Source organism: Mesocricetus auratus, unplaced genomic scaffold, assembly GCF_017639785.1.
Source record: "Mesocricetus auratus isolate SY011 unplaced genomic scaffold, BCM_Maur_2.0 Super-Scaffold_100022, whole genome shotgun sequence".
Classification (NCBI taxonomy): Eukaryota; Metazoa; Chordata; class Mammalia; order Rodentia; family Cricetidae; genus Mesocricetus; species Mesocricetus auratus.
Genome location: NW_024429203.1, coordinates 11,177,201 through 11,193,763, shown reverse-complemented (window position 1 = coordinate 11,193,763; position 16,563 = coordinate 11,177,201). Strand labels below are relative to the sequence as shown.

The 16,563-nt window shown below is 43.5% G+C and overlaps 2 protein-coding genes across 10 annotated transcripts in view; one reads left to right on the top strand and one right to left on the bottom strand.

The window, feature by feature from the left end:
* The window catches only part of Tmem45b (transmembrane protein 45B), a 40,935-nt gene extending 31,455 nt beyond the window's left edge, over window positions 1-9,480 (top strand). For both annotated transcript variants that reach the window (XM_005084439.4, XM_040730114.1), the window contains exons 2-6: window positions 3,279-3,478; window positions 6,270-6,479; window positions 6,912-7,096; window positions 7,536-7,681; window positions 8,539-9,480. In XM_005084439.4, the coding sequence (XP_005084496.1) occupies window positions 3,295-3,478; window positions 6,270-6,479; window positions 6,912-7,096; window positions 7,536-7,681; window positions 8,539-8,650 (837 nt within the window). In that variant the 5' untranslated portion in view covers window positions 3,279-3,294 and the 3' untranslated portion in view covers window positions 8,651-9,480. The remainder of the gene's footprint in view (window positions 1-3,278; window positions 3,479-6,269; window positions 6,480-6,911; window positions 7,097-7,535; window positions 7,682-8,538) is intronic.
* A 2,834-nt stretch (window positions 9,481-12,314) lies between these two features.
* The window catches only part of Nfrkb (nuclear factor related to kappaB binding protein), a 35,271-nt gene continuing 31,022 nt past the window's right edge, over window positions 12,315-16,563 (bottom strand). For all 8 annotated transcript variants that reach the window (XM_005084440.4, XM_013123930.3, XM_013123929.3 and 5 more), the window contains exons 24-26: window positions 14,597-14,703; window positions 13,723-13,858; window positions 12,315-13,609 (exon numbers count right to left, since the gene is read on the bottom strand). In XM_005084440.4, the coding sequence (XP_005084497.1) occupies window positions 13,484-13,609; window positions 13,723-13,858; window positions 14,597-14,703 (369 nt within the window). In that variant the 3' untranslated portion in view covers window positions 12,315-13,483. The remainder of the gene's footprint in view (window positions 13,610-13,722; window positions 13,859-14,596; window positions 14,704-16,563) is intronic.

Below are 16,563 nucleotides of genomic sequence, written 5' to 3'. Positions count from 1 at the left end.
GTGGTAGATCTGGGGGGGGGACCGGGAGGAGGGTAGGGAAACTGTGGATTGGGATATTTTGTATGAGAGAAAAAATTTTAAATCTTCATGTTTTAAGTGATTTTAAAGTTTTTGTTGGGCTTAGGCATAGGTTCAGAATCACTCTACAAACATCAGCACGTCAGGGAACTAAGGAGAACAAACAGGGAAACCCTAGTGCTTTGCCTGGCTTTGCAGGGTAGAAAGCAGTCATACAGGAGCTACGGATATGACTCAGTTGTTCAGGTTTTTGTGCTGCAGACGTGAGCACCTAGGTGTGAACCACAGCAACCACATACAAGCCAGCATGGGACATTGTCTGCAACCCCAACACCGGAGACTGAAACAGGTGGATCCTGGGTGCTTGCTGGCCAACCAGACTAGCTAAAACTGTGAACTCCAGGTTTGAAGACAGACTGTGTCTCAAAAAAAACCCAGAAAGGGCTATCTTAAACTTATGAGTATAGACAATACCTGGTGGAGTGATGCATGAGACTTGAGTCCTCACTGCTAACGTGAGATGAATTTTTGAGTTGGTAAAGGTTCCCCCTAAGATGATCTGCCTATTTTTGCAAGATTCCCCAGCCTTATTGAGAGAGAGGAGAGAAAAGAGAGAGGAGAAAGAGAGAAAAGAAAGGAGGAAATGAGGGGGAGAGGAGGAGAGAGGAAGCAGGAGCAAACCAACATTGACCTCTGGCCTTTGTACACCCATGTAAATACATCATGCACAGAAAAGGAGGGGGAAAATAGAGAGGGAGATATGGGAGAGAGAATGTGAATGAATGAATGAATGAATGAATGAATGAATGAATATGAGGAGCTAGACTGCCTGGGGAAGGCATTCATTTCCCAAAGACAGTCAATGAAGCCAATGGGTGACTGATTCTTCAAATGTAGGAAAGCAAGAGAAAACTTAGCATGACAAAGAAACATAGCAGCACCACACAAAAGCCATTCCAAAGAAATGGAGCATTATCAATTACCAGAACACAATTCCAAATAACTGCTTTTAGGACGCATGGTAAGCTACAGTAGAACAGACTGATAAAGAAATCAGAAAATCAATTTAAGAACAAACCAAGAAGTCCAACAACAAGAAACCAGATGGAAAGAGGCCCCCTGCTGAGTCAACAGTCCCACCCCACCACTCCAGTCACCATGCCTGGCAGTACAGTACAGGGCATGAGTCAGGTGTGTGTCACAGCTCCAATCACACCCTGACCCATCAGACAGGGGACCTCTGTGTAGCCCTGGCTGTCCTAGAACTCACTCTGTAGACCAGGCTGGCCTTGAACTCAGAGATCCGTCTGCCTCTGCCTCCCAAGTGCAGGGACTAAAGAGTGTTCTGCCACCGCCACCCAGCAGCCCCCATCTTAAGAATAAAATGACAGTGACAGCAATGGCTAAACAATCTACTTCATTAAAGGAAGCAAAGACATTCAAGAAGGGTCTGTATGAGACACGGAGAAATTTCCTTTGTCCTGGTTAAAAGACCAGGTAGGGGGATGCCCTGTCAACCCCTGACAGTCACAGAGAAAGTGGTAATATGGAGAGGGAGGATTAGAGCAGGAATTTACCAAAATGTTGAGCTTCACTGCTGGTTCTGAGGAATTTAAACCGTCAAGAATTGTTTGTTCATTATGCATCGTAAACATGAACAGTGAGCCTGCGTGCCTGTGTCAAGATTCTTTCTCCCATCCTTCATGTTCCTAGGGAAAAAATAACACTTTCTTCAGGATAAATCTTAGCTAGCACTCATCGTTTGATAAGTGGGATAAAAACACATCATGTCTGAGTTTTAATAACACACCTTCCCAGTTGTGCAGACACGGCATTTTGCCTGCACTTACACAATCCCTGGATCAACCATCAGCTTGTTTTTGTTGTAAATTGTGTCTCTTGTTGGTTGTCCTTAATAATTTGTAAAGGGGCTGGAGAAATGGCTCAACGATTAAGAGTACTGATTGCTCTTCCAGCGATCTGGGTTTGATTTCCAGCACCCACATGGCAGCTCACAACTGTCTGTTGACTCCAGTTCCAGAGAATCAGATTTTCTTTTAGACACGCATGCAGTCAAAACACGCATACACACACAAAATAAATTTCCTTGAACTTGAAAAAATGTGTAAGGGCTTTATAATGTAACTGACTTCCATTGTATAGATGCCAGTTTCCTGATTTGTTACCATTCCAGCTCTTACATTTTTTAAATTACACTCATGTTTTCCATGGATATGTGCTATGGTGTGCATTTGGAGGAGACAACTTGTGGGAGTGGTTTTCTTCCAGCAGGATTGGACGCAGGTCATGGGCTCGGTACAAATACCCTAACTTGCTGAGCCCTCTCACCTGCTCCCTTTTCACCTTTTTGACATAAAAAAATGCTTACAGAGTAAACTTCCTCTTCACATCTATGCCTATAAAGGTATTTTTCCACTAAACTCAATACTTACCGGTCTTCCATTTCTCCCACACCATTTTTTTTAACACAGCCCCAGGGCCAGTCAGTGGTTTTCTCTCTATCCCCAAGTTATGCTGATTTAAAGGCTTTTCACATAAAGAGTTGATCCTTGTTGGTGTGGCTCATAATTTGAAATCTAGTTTGTTTCTTGCCAAAATATGAAGGGGATTTTTTTTTTGAGGCAGGATCTCATGTACCAAGGCTGGCCTTTAATTTACTAGGAAGGTGAGGATAATCTTGAACTCCTAATCCTCTGGCTTCTACCTCCCAAGTACTAGGATTATAGACATGCAATGTACTACCATGACGGGTTCAAACTACATATGGAGTAGAAAGACTTTTCATTCCTGTAAAGCAGCTGAGCATGTTGGTATATCCCCGTGATCAGAGTGCTAGGGAGACAGGCAGATCTGCAGAGCTCACTGGCTGGCCTGGCTAGCATAGTGGGTTCCAGGCCAATGACACCCTGTCATAGAATGAGGTGGTTGGTACTCCTGAGAAGCAATACCTGAGGTTGCTCTCTGACCTCTACACACACACACACACACACACACACACACACACACACACACACACACACACACACACACCTCCCCCCTACCCCACCCCTGTCTCTCTCACACACAGGGATATGTGTGTGTATGTATTTATATATATGTATGTATTTATATATGTGTGTATTTATATATGTGTGTGTATTTATTTATATATATGTGTGTATTTATATGTGTGTGTGTTTGTGTGTGTGTGTGTATTTATATCTTCATCACTCAGTTACCTAATTGTCTCCATCTTTTAGGTGTCCTAAAACACTCATGGCAAACTTCAAGGGCCACGCTCTCCCAGGGAGTTTCTTTCTGATATTTGGGCTATGGTGGTCAGTGAAGTACCCACTGAAGTACTTTCATCAAAAGGGCTTGAAGAAGAACAGACTGAGCCAGCAGCAGCAGCGTATCGAGATGATTGAAGGTGCAATCAAAACTTTGTTTGCAGTCATTGGTAAGAACAGAATTTTGTCTACCATGTCTCCTCTCACACCCAGAGCCTTCAACCTATCTCCTGAATCCTGTGAAATAGATGTCTTCTAGCATGGATAACAGGTTAAGATCTTACATGACTGCTAGTCTGTTTAATTTACTACCATTGTGTAAAAAGCTTTATGTCAATAGCCAATAGGCCCTTACATTATATACACTATGAAAAACTACCAAATAAACCATAGTTTTTGCCCTACAGAAGTTGCAGGGACAGAACAAATACTATGTGAAAATAAGAAAATACAAATAAAAATGGAGGGGTGGTAACTTTTTAAAGCAATGGAAAGCACTAAATAGGATTTAGTTTAAAATAAATAATCTTTCCCCAAACAGTCTCTTTCTAGATCTCAGAGTGGTTAACAACCACCTCACTGGCATGTTTTCCATCCACAAGTAGCAAGCATTTGCCAAGAGGGGTACCCACAAGGAGGCAGGCAACAGGAAGGTTGAAGGAGATCTTTTTTTTTTTTGCCTTTTTATGTATTTATTTTTATTTAAATTAGAAACAGGCTTGCTTCACATGTCAATCCCAGCTCCCTTTCTCACCCCTACCCTCCACCAGCCCCCCCAAACCCCCACTCAATCCCCACTCCACTCTCCAGGGAGGGTGAGGCCCTTCATGGGGAATCTCCAAAGTCTGTCATATCATCCAGGGCAGGACCTAGGCCCTCCCGCCATGTGTCCAGGTTGAGAGAGCATCCCTCCATGTGGAATGGGCTCCCAAAGTCCATTTGGATGCCAGGGATAAATACTGATCTAGTACTGGAGGCCCCAAAGAATGCTAAGGCCTCCTCACTGACACCCACATTCAAGGGGTCTGGATCATCAGTCTGGGGTCCATGAGCTACCCCTTGTTCAGGTCAGCTGTGGTTGAAGGGTATTTTAACCCTGCCTCTTTCTCATCAAATCTCCCACTGCAGCAGCTCTTCGGGGATGGGCGGTGACAACAGTAACAAGGGATCCTTCTGGAGCCACACCTCCTAAGGCTACTGAGGGAGCTTATTCTCAGGTTGCATCTGCCACTTGTCCTTGACCTACCATCATCTGGGCATGAAACCATGACACTAACTCCCTCCTGCAAAAGAAACTTACAAACACCAGCCAGGTCTAGCCAAGACTTCTTTCAGGCATCAACAGCTCTTTGTGGAGCTGACAAGTAAGAAGACCACTCATATCTTAATAAAGGAAGCATCAAAGCTGCCTTTTCATAAAAAAGATTTTAAACCGTCTCTGAGCATTCAGGAGGCAGAGGCAGTTGGATCTCTGTGAGTTTAAGGTCAGCCTAGTCTGCAGAGTGAGTTCCAGGACAGCCAATACTGCCTTGAAAAACCAAAAGAAAAAAAACAGCTAAATTTTACTTGCCATTCTCGTTGGCAAGTGACACTGATTCAGTGCTCCTTCCAGATACTAGCAACTCAGTATTCTGAGAACTGGGAAACAGGAGGAATCACACATAGTCTCCCACTTCACAGGGTTTCACAAACTTCCTGACCCCTTAGAGGTGAATACAAATCTGAACGACTTCCAGGGTTCCCCCAAATATTTTAGATACAAAGAATAAAGGCGAATCTGCCTTTTAAAGGTGATAAAAAGTAGAATGGACTAAAACCATGAGTGGTACAGGCTGTGATCCCTGCACTTGAAAGTCAACAAGATGGCAAACTTAGGGCCAGCCCACAGTGAGATTCTAAAAAAGCAAAAACTAAATAAAGCAGAGAGAGAGTGACAAGAACCATGAGCTGCCCCAAAAGCAGGTTCATCAACCTGGCCTCACTTTTGTCTCTCTTTAAGTACCATGGCTGGAAACTGTGAGGCCTCACATTGCTCCATGTTTTAAACACAGGGCTATGCTAAGGAAGGGCACCCACTCTATGGCAGCCCCAACACAGAGCCCGGAGCTGCTTCCCTCTTTCAGGTCTGCACATCAGTCCTCAGTATCCGTAAGCCTCATTCTCTTGGATCTCTGCCCTGCTCACTGATACATAGTCCTATGATTGTAGCAGGCTTTCTTTTGCGTCACCAACCAGCTCCCCAATCATGACATGGAGACATTATTAATTATGAATGCTAAGTCATATCTTATGCTTGTCCCCACCAGCTCATATTATTTAACTTAAACTGTTTCTCTTCGTCTACATTTTGCCTTGGGGCTCTTTACCTTTCTTTCATTCTGTATGTGCTACTCCATGTCTGCTGGCTGGAGACCTCTCTTTTTCCTTCATTCTCATCTCCCTTCTCAAGCCTAGGTTTCTCCTTCTACTTATTCTCTGCCTGCCAGCCCCATCTATCCCTCTCCTACCCAGCTATTGGCTGTTCAGCTTTTTATTAGACCAATCAGGTGCCCTAGGCAGGTAAGGTAAAAAGCAACACATCTTCACATAGTGAAGCCAACACAGCCTAAACAAATATAATGCATCTTTGCCTAGTTCAAGTAATATTCCACAACAAAGGATCAGTGTCTCGGTCACACTGTCAACTAAGGGGAAATGCTCTGTTCTCTCTCTGCTGGGGATCAGAGTCCCCAGAGGTCAGTGTGTTCTATTCCTATCATTGCATCCTCAGACCCTGAAGGAGCATAAGGTGTTTTCATAGGCTTCTCAGAAACTTTTATATGTAGTTTTGCAGTCTGCTGACCTGTGGGCCACTGTCACCCATATCTGGACCTGGCTCACATCTTCAGGCAATCTTTGCTCTCTGATGTTTGTCTTGTTGACACCTTTCTCACTTCAGTTTTCACTTTTACTTTCTGGCAGGGATCCTGGCAGAGCAGTTTGTTCCAGATGGCCCTCACCTCCACCTCTACCATGAAAATCAATGGACGAAGCTAATGAATTGGCAGCACAGCACCATGTACCTGTTCTTTGGCATCTCAGGAATCATCGACATGCTCACCTACCTTTACTTCAACATTGTGCCCCTGGGGGTAGACAGACTAGTTTTGGCTATGGCAGTATTCAATGAAGGTAACTTGGATGGAGAAAGGGAAAGAAAAATGGACAAGTTGAATTTATGAGATCAAAACTTGAAAGATGAGAAATATTAACATATATCCCCTTCCTCAGGAAATCAATTCTCAAGACATTACATGTACATGTTTGTTCACTCATTCATCCAACTTCTTACAAATCAGCACCATAGCTGACCTATGACACCCACTCTGTACCGCTTTAGATGGACTCTACAGACACATTCTTTGATATTCTCCACGGGCCCACAAAATGAACAGTCTGCATGTGCTTGCTGCCAGTGATGTCATGTAAACTGGCTTCCCGAATGCTGAGGAATCTTGATTTGACACAAGTATAGGGGGGAAAACCCCAGTAACTGGGAAAGGCCAGAATGGATCTTAAGTAGAAAGCAGCAAGTTTCTGATGGCTATCGTTGGTTTGCAACAGGTTTTCTCTTCTACTTCCACGTTCACAACCGACCTCCACTGGACCAGCACATCCACTCACTTCTTCTGTTCGGTTTGTTTGGAGCCAGTGTCAGTATCTTCCTGGAGGTGTTCTTTCGGGATAACATTGTGCTGGAGCTTTTCCGAACCAGTCTCCTTATTTTCCAGGGGACCTGGTTCTGGCAGGTGATCATCCACACTCAAGCTCCTCATATGGTCTGGGTTGAGAAGCCCCCTTGGAAATGCCATCCCCAAATGACGTATTGCCTGAAAATACAGCAGATGTCGTAGGGGTATGGGAATGAGTATGGTAGCTAGTCGAGATGACGTTTTCATCCCCACACCACACTTTGACCTATGCAGTTTATCTCCACTAATAGCTTGCTGGTACACTGGCTGGTACTCTGTATTTACTAAAGTACTCACATAAAATGCAAATCCTAAAGTTTAGCTATTTCTGAATTATCCTATACAATGACCAAACTTAACTTTGCTGTGTGAATAGAGCTTCTGGTGTAACTCATGCAGGAGCTGTGAGATAGTGTAGAACATGTCACTGGGCAGGCCATGGAGATGACCAGGCTGCTGCTCAACCAACCAGAAACTTTCTCCTCTGCTCCTCCAGATCGGATTTGTCCTGTTCCCCCCATTTGGAACTCCAGAATGGGACCAGAAAGACATGGACAACGTCATGTTCATCACCATGTGCTTCTGCTGGCACTATCTGGTTGCCCTTTTCATCACAGCCACCAATTACACTCTCGTTTACTGGTATGTACGTTTACTGCCAACTTCACGCTAACTCTGCACAAGGCATTCTTCATCTGTAGGTGCAGTTACCACCCTGCTACATTAAAACTGCCGGGCTGGGTCACGCTAAACCTAGGTTCCCAGTACAGTTTGAACAGACTGTAAGCTGGTGCATAATAGGGAAACCCTCAAGCCAGAAATCTGTCTGGACTGAAGTCCCTACTGTCACTGGTTTGGTTGGACCCATCACCTACTTTCAGACTTGTTTTGCTTTACTTCCTAAATATATAGACATCAAAATATATCTGAGAGCAGAAGGTGCTTTCTAATTACCTTTTAATATAAACTATAAGAACTATTGACTCCCTGCACTTACTGTCCCAGGCACACGTTGATGCCTTTAACTCTCATTACTATGTATTGTTTTGTTTTTAACAAACGGAGTAAAAGGGCTTCAAAAGGCTGAGTAATTTGACCAACTGCTAAATGGAAAATAAAACTGAGTATGTGTTATTATGGAGGCCTATTGCTGTGGAAACTGCCCCTGCCTCCTCCCCCCCACTCTGCCCCTCCACCCCCGTCTTATTTCCCTAGACTCAAAGGAGATATACTTCATCCCAGAGGATACCCCCCCCCCCAAAAGGAGTTTGTTCCAGCTCTACTTTCTGGTCAGTAAAATAGCTAGATGGCAAGAGGCCTAAGTCTAGTTACCACTGATTCTATTTGTCTACTATGAATAGAATCCTGAGAAGTCAGGTGTGTAGACATGCTCTCACCACATTTAACAGACACTCAAGGCCCTGCTATTGTTTTGTATCACAGAGTTAGTGAGCGGAAGACTTTAGTGGCTAATTTAATGGTTCTTATGTCTGCTACAGCTTCCTGACTCGGGTGAAGAGGCATGCAGAAGGAGAAATCATTGGGATCCAGAAGCTGAAGTCTGATCACACTTACCAGTCAGCCCTTCTGAGTGGCTCCGATGAGGAGTGACACCAGGCTTTGGGGAAGGAAGTTCAGACCTCACATGCTTTGTGAACAATAGCTGGAATGAAGCTTGTCCCCTCTATTTTTAGGCTTGCGTTAGTGTGCTCTAAGGGCTCCATATTTGCATTCCTCACCAAATACAAAGCTAGAGGCTCAAATACAGGAAATTAGAGCTCAGGTGTTTTTATGTACCATGCTATTTGGATATTCAAGCATAACAACTTGTAAAGTCTGTAGTAGAGTAATACCATTCATACAGAAAAATGAACACCTTTTAGTAGCAAGCCTATTCTTGTAGAGAACTTTCTGTAGGATTGGAACGCCCACAACAGAAGTGACATGTGGATGAAGTAAACTGTGAGAGGACTTCACACGCGCTACTTCTGATAACTTGCCCCCCCCTCAATCTCACGGGTACTTTCTTCTCAGAAATGTATCGGGACTTCGTAGATGACAGTGCAGTGCCTTCAATTCAGAGCCCAAATCCTAATGTGTCTTTTAAATAACAAAACTCACAAGCTTTGGTATTTTAAGTGCTAACTTTTTAAAACATTCTCCAGTAAGTCATACCAGAGCACTGCATTTGAGCCTTGATTAGAGATAAAATTAGGTGAAAGATAGTTTTCTTAAATTGAGTAGCTAGTTCATAGCGCAGCTGAGAGTTGAAACTCCAGTCTGATTCCTGAACATTATCCCATTGAGGAACATTATATAGCAAGTCTGTACCTCCTAGATACAGAAGAAAAAAATCAGGTTAGGAAAGGCGTCCAATTTTAAACCAGCTAAAACCAAAGGGTAAGGATTTTGAATTCTTAATATATAGACTTGATACTGTACTATTGATTCTGGACATGTTTTATTTTGTGGGGTTTATTTTTTTTATAATAGTCAATAAGTATTTACTAAACATTCACTTTGCTCTAGCACTGAAATGTTTGCAAGGATTAATGAGATGTCCGTCAAGGAATTGACAGTATAATATAAGAGAGAACTCCTGAGACCATTAATAGGCAGTGTGATGGGCACTGTTACATACAGAGGCAGTCTGGGTTGTGGTGGCGCACGTCTTTAATCCCAACAGCTGGGAAGCAGAGACAAGAAGTTAAAGACAGCTTGATCTACAAATTGAGTACTAGGACAGCCAGAGACTACATTGAGAAACCCTGTCTCAAACAAACAAACAAACAAACAAACAAACAAACAAACAAACAAAAACAGAAGTGCAGGGGCTGGAGTGATGACTCAGCAGATAAGAACACTTACTGCTTTTCCAGAGGACCCAAGATTGATTCCAAACACCCACATGGCAGCTCACTACTGTCTAGAACTCCAGTTCTAAGGGATCTGCTATTTTTTTCTGACCTCCAGGGCATTAGGCACACAAACATACATTGAGGGTAAAACACCTACAGGCTTAAAATTAAAGTAAATCAAAAAAAAAAAAAAAAGAGAGAAAGAACTATATACAAACAACAGAGTAAGGCACAGAGGAGAAACTAGGAGTTGGCCCTTTAAAAAGATACACCAGGCATACATAGAAGGTAATATATACAAAGTCATAATAAAGCATGGAGAACTATCATACACATTACTTCCTGTATATAAAGGGCTTCTGTGCTGACTGAAGTTGAAAGGTCTTCAAGACTGAATAACACTTTCCATGTACAGTATTCTGTGATGCTGGGATGTGCTCCATTCCAGTGGATCCTCACAACCCTTGGTAATTTAAGCACGTGACAGCCTCACAAGGTTGGTCAGCGTAAGGTCAAATAGCTACAAACTGGCAAAACCCATCAACACTGTGACTTGAAAGCCTTGTAGATTTTTTACTTTCCAGTTCCTTCACAAATAACCAACAGAAATACTTTATGAAGTTCTTCAGGTTAGCTAGCTAGCTGGTCTTGCACAAAGTCACATGTAGGGACTAAGAATAATGTGAAAACAGTAAGTATTAGAAAATTTTTGGGCTCCCTTTCCAAGGGTGCCCTTGGTTTGTCAGCCGAGCAGTAACCCAACCCATTCAGCAAATATTTAAGACCCATTTATCAGCAACAAGACAAAATTTGTTCTTTCCTCAGGTCCAGGTCGGAAAAGGAACTTATTTCGTATTTTATTATCATAGAAAATGATGCACTTGAGACTTTTTATATTGGCAGAACAAAGAAACAGTATTCTTGAGGGAACTGACATACATCTCTTAAATATAAAATATTAAAATGTACTTTTGTATCTCTAACCAGTACTTTGGGATACCTTCATTGAAAGACAAGCCCTGGCAAAGCATTCTCAACACTGTTAAAGTACAAGTCATGGGGCTGGAGATCATCTCCTGCTCTTCTGGACGACCAGAGTTCAGTTCCCAGCACCCACATCTGGATGACTTCTGACTTCCACCAGTCCCCACACATACATGACATATATTCATACAAACACACAGATACATATGGATAAAAATAAGTCTTAAGTCCTTTCACTAAATCCTGTCTTGGATACATGATCTGAATAATTTTTACCAATCTGTCCACCAGAAGTTCGTAGGATCAATGATACCACTGTATTGCAAGAACTGTTCCCAGCAAAACATCCACCACAGCTGCCCCATTGCATGCCTGGAACCTCTTGAGGCCTACATATGAAGAAGCACATGTTAAAATACTTTTGCTGTTGCTGTAGGCAACTCCAGTAGGAAGTATCTAACCTGTATTATTCCAACAATAAAATAGGAAGTACCAAAACTAGACCTCCTGGGGAGTCAACCCCACAAACTGGCATCATGAGATAAGCCTGTATTTTAAATCTGTGCTCTCTAGGATACAACATATCCAATGTATCTGCATGTACAAAGTTTGAAATAGCTCTGAAGCCATGCAAAAGATACTTTTATGAGATTTGCTAAGTAAAATCAGAAGAGGTTTTAGCCAACAGTCAATATCTGAGAGAGTATCTCCCACCTCCTCTTACTGCTGTCTAGAAACTATCATATCGCTTTCTGTGTGAAATATAAGCCCCTCACTATAGCCCTCCCACTTTTCATCATCTGTCAATTCCCATGCCAGTCCACTAGGCACCCATCAAGAGTACGATTTCTCCTCATCCTGTCACCTGTGGTTTGAGAGCCAGGCATACCACCCAACTCAAATTATCCTCCAGTTTCACCAGGACACCTCCTGGTGAGTCTTCCTTAAGAACACAGCACACAGGGGACCTAACTTGGGACAACCTAACTTTTCTTATGTAGCATCAAGGGACCTCTAGCCAGCTGAAGTGAGTCAAGCATGAATATGAAGTTCTAATCCTCCAGCTTCAGGCTCTAGAGATTACATTACAGGCCCATGTGACTCTACCACCCACGTTAGGAGTACTGGGATTCCAACTCGGGCCTCTAGTATGCTAGCTGGTGCTCTCTCCCCACTAAGAGGCCCCAGGTGCTCCTCTTAGTTTTCTCCAATTTCCATTCAGATTTTATCTTCTCACTATTAAAGAGGGATGACAATTCCAATTGACAAAATTGCTGTAAGAAGCAAATGTAACTGTAAAGTCACTCTGTAGCCAAAACTACTCTTTTCTGTTTCTCAGCAACTTGCTAAATAATCCAGTTTCAGGCTGTTTCCACTCAATGTGGCCCCTACCTCTACTTCCCCATAAAAGAAAACAATTAAAGGCCCAGAGATTAAAGACACATTTTTAATAATTTGGACACTTTCACAAAGAGACAGGGAAGCCCTATCCCTACAGAAAGGCTTTCCCACCCACCCCTGCCTGCACAGGCAGCAGGACATGTAAGGTGTGACCAGTGCATTAAGGACGTAGGACTTTAAAGAGCATCCTTCTGAGCTGGCTGTGGCTGGTGGCGACTGACAAGTGTGAAATGGCCAGGAATAAAATCTGCGAACTCAAGACTTCCTTCTCCTGAAGCTGGCATTGCCAAGTAGAGCCTAATGCTGTCCCCACCTCCACCATTTCTTCGATGTTACAATCAGGTGGTCAGCTTCAAGGGTCTGGTTTGCAACTGCTGTTCTACAGCAAACAGAATGTGCAGTCTCTGGGCTGTAAGCAAGTGCACTGTGAGAGCAGCACCTTGGCTGGCATCCCCTACTCTCTTGTTCAACAGCTCTGAACTTCCACGTGAACAGGCTTGCCGAGGACAATGCCCACAAGTGAAGATACAGGGACAACCAAGACCCCAACACCCATCTCTAGTAAGTGGTACCAAACTAGTCTCACTTGAGGGGATCCAGGCTAACTAATGGCCTACATTTCCCTACTATGCAACCTCTCATTACCAAGTAAGCCACCAACCTGTTAAGAGTCTTGTTAGGTTCTCATTCTGGCCAAAGGAGTAAGAGATCAGTTTAGGGGCACTAAAGCCCGATTTCTATTTGATAAAAGATGCACAGTAAGTTCTTTAAAAAAATAAGTTACACAAAATTTTCTGGACACAAAACTCATCTGGACAAATCACCAAGAGGATCAAAAACTAAAAAGTAAAATCCTCACACAGAATGAGGGTTATTCACTGCTGGCCTGCTCACCAGCTGACAGGCCTGCTCCCTGGGCATCCAACACTCAGGAGGTAACTGTGGCTTGTGTGACTGTGACCTCCCATGATTCTGATGTTCTCTTCTCTTGAGCTAGACAGAGCAGCCCTGGAACCCTAAAATGGAACCTTGTCAGGGCTTCATTCTGGAGTGTGGCTGCAGAATCTAGGCCACAGTTGCCAACACCCTCCACCACCCTGCCTCAAGCAGGAGAGCTCAGAGAAACGAAGCAGCATCCCTGCTCCCTTTCTATCAGCCGAGATGCACGAGGCCTGGTCTCTTAAAGCTGCCTCTTTTTCAGTCACTGTTGTTCAGGTGCTTCTTTAGGAGATGGGGCGGTGGTCACAACAACAGTGGAGACTGCTTTGGAGGAGCCAGAAGCTGTGCCCTGTTGGAGATGGGATGCAGGAACAGTCTGGATGCGCACCTGCTTACAAAGAGAGGAGGTCTGATCAGTGAACTGCAAGTAGGCACATCAGTTAAGTAAAGCAAAGAAAACAGACAAGCCTGAGATGGTCAACCGTCTGCATTAGGCCTTACCTGTGTAGCCTGACCTTGCTGCTGAAGCTGCTGCAGCTGTTGGGCAGTAAGGAAACTCACTGGCTTATTGCCAGCAATGAGCTTAGTACCTGCTGGCATGGTTGTGAGGATGATGTTGCGACCCAGCCCACTGATACTGTGGAAGGGAACAGAAGGAAAGGATGACCACATCGTTCTGGCTCAGACTGAAGCTACACACTGAATGAAGACAGTAAGTAGACCTGATGCCCAGTAAAAACCTCATCACTCTGGATTCAAATGGAATCTCATACTAGGGCTACCTTTCTTCTAAATGTCTATACTTTCCATGGCAGAGAGCCTCCAGAGTAGTGGATTAAAAAAAATGGTCTAAACTCTATACTCTGGCAGGTAGGAAAGAAACAGGCAATACCGGGAAACATGAGTCCCTGGCAAGAAACTCTCCCAGTTGGACACATGGAAACAACAACTGAGAACTACAGGGAGTACAGGTGTGAGCCAGTCTCAGAACCCAGTCAGCTCCCTGTCTCTTAGGAAAAGCAAAGGCCACAGCCCCAAAGAGCTTCATCAGGATAAAGAATGCCAGACTGACTGCACTGGTCTTTTATCCCTGTTTAAGTGAGGAAACCAACGTTCACCAAACTGTCCTCCAACATCCTCCAAGCATCACACCCCAACACCCTGTTCCCTCCTTACTGCTTTATCACTCCTGTTGTATTCCCCGCCCTACTCTACAATGGGAGCCAGGCCCAGAAGGGCTCTCTTATGTCGTCATCACTGCATCCAAAAACAGTACTGGAGATTCACTGCATATCACTGATGAAAATGTCAGGCACTAACCACCTTCACACTCTGCAACAACAACCACATGTGCTCTTCCACGAACAGCACTCACTTGGCTCCAAGGTTGCCCTTGATAATGGGAGCTGTGACAACGCTCTTGCCCTTCATTGGTTGGCTAATCACAGAGAGAGGAACTGTGATCCTTGTAGGCAGCTTCCCCTACAAAAAAAAAAAAAAAAAAAAAAAAAAAATCAGCATTGTGGGCTAGGTAATACAGCAAAGCAGCTAGTGCCTACAGCGCTATAGACACCTCCAATCCTCACTCCTCTCAGGGTTCCAATATTCCTTCAGGCAGAACCCAAGTAACTCCAATGAACTTGCTTATACATAAAGTTACATGCCACTTGTTCTACTCCCTAAAGAGCAGCAACTGCCCGTTTGTCACAAGGGGCTCAAGCTCCGAGTTTGCCTTAGTCTCAAAGACTTTGGACTTGGGAGTCAGGGGAGTGGGACTTGAGACTAGGTCTCTATATATAGCCCAGGCTGTCTCTCAATTCAGTCTTCCTGCCTCAGCTTCTCTAGTGCTAGGATTACAGGAATGCACCACACACTCGGCTAACAGAGAGAGACTTTTGAGCAATGCTGGAAACTGTATTTTGTGTTGTGTGTAACTAGGAGCCTTTGGGGACACGCAGTAAGTACAATGTTATACTTTATATATGAAGTGTCCCCCACAGGCTCATATACTGACTGAGTTAGAAGACTGTAGAGACTTTCAAGAGATGAGCCTAGCTGGAGGAAGTAACCAGGAGTATGCTTTTGAGGATGCCTGATTCCTCCCTCCCGTGTCACTGATACTCCCCTCTTGGGAGTATCCTCTGAGACATGCTCCCACCAAAATCATTTTCTGCCTTACCATTGGCCCAGAATCAACAGAGCTACAGACTGGGGCAGAAACCTCTGTAATCGTGACCCTAAATTAATCTTTCCCTAGTTTATGACAGTATTTTGTCATAGCAATATAAAATCTAACTAATAAGAGCATAATTCTCTAAAAATTTGTTTTAATTTATGTATGTCTTACCTACATGTATGCATGTGCATTAAATGTGTGCCTAATACTAGTGGAAGTCAGAAGAGGACACTGAACCCCTGGAATTTGAGTTATGGATGGTTAACATATGGATGCTAGGTCCTCTGCAAAAACAAATGCTCTTAACGCAGAGTCATCTCTCTAGCTCCTGGGTATAACTCTTTATATACTGCTAGATTTGCATAAACTTTTCTATCTAGATTCATGAAAGAAATTGGTCCACAGCTTTGCTTTATTGCAATGTCTACACTGGTTCCGGTGTAAGGATGACACAGACCTCACAGATGTATTAAATGACTCCACTGCTTCTACTTTTAGAAGAAAATTTAGACTACATTGTTTCTTTCATTAACATGTGATAGAAGCACCAGTAAAGAAACACTTTAACTAGTTATATTTCCTTTAGAAAGTATTAGCTCAGCCAGGCAGTGGAGATGCAGGCCATTAACCCCAGCACTCAGGAGGCAGAAGCAGAAGGCTATCGGACACAGAAACCCTCAAAACCTTTAGTCTTGGAAAAAAAAATTATTAACTTATTTTATGAGAAATAAGTCAACTGAAATTGCCCACTTCTTCCTTATGTAACCTTTCATAATTTACATCTACCATGGAAACAAACACCCCCTTACCTAAACCACAAAGTGTGTGTTCACTTGGTAGTCCTAGATCCTAAGCCTCTTGGATCGATGAATCCTATTTGATTGGGTATCCATATCACATGCTATAGTGCTGGACACTCAGCAACTATATAGTAAGGAAGGATAGAGAACTTCTAGAGATAAAGAAAAGACAGACAGCACCCCAATGGGATGCAGGCTCACAGGGGTGAGCAGCAGGACAATCAGATAAGAACAAGTCATGCTTCTCTGGAGGTAAAAGAGGTTAGTCAGGGAACACTAATAATAAAGTTAGTCAAGTGAAAAAAGAAAAATCTAACTCCAAAGTTAGTAAGGCCCAAGAGAAAGAACGGAGGAAAGAGAGAATGT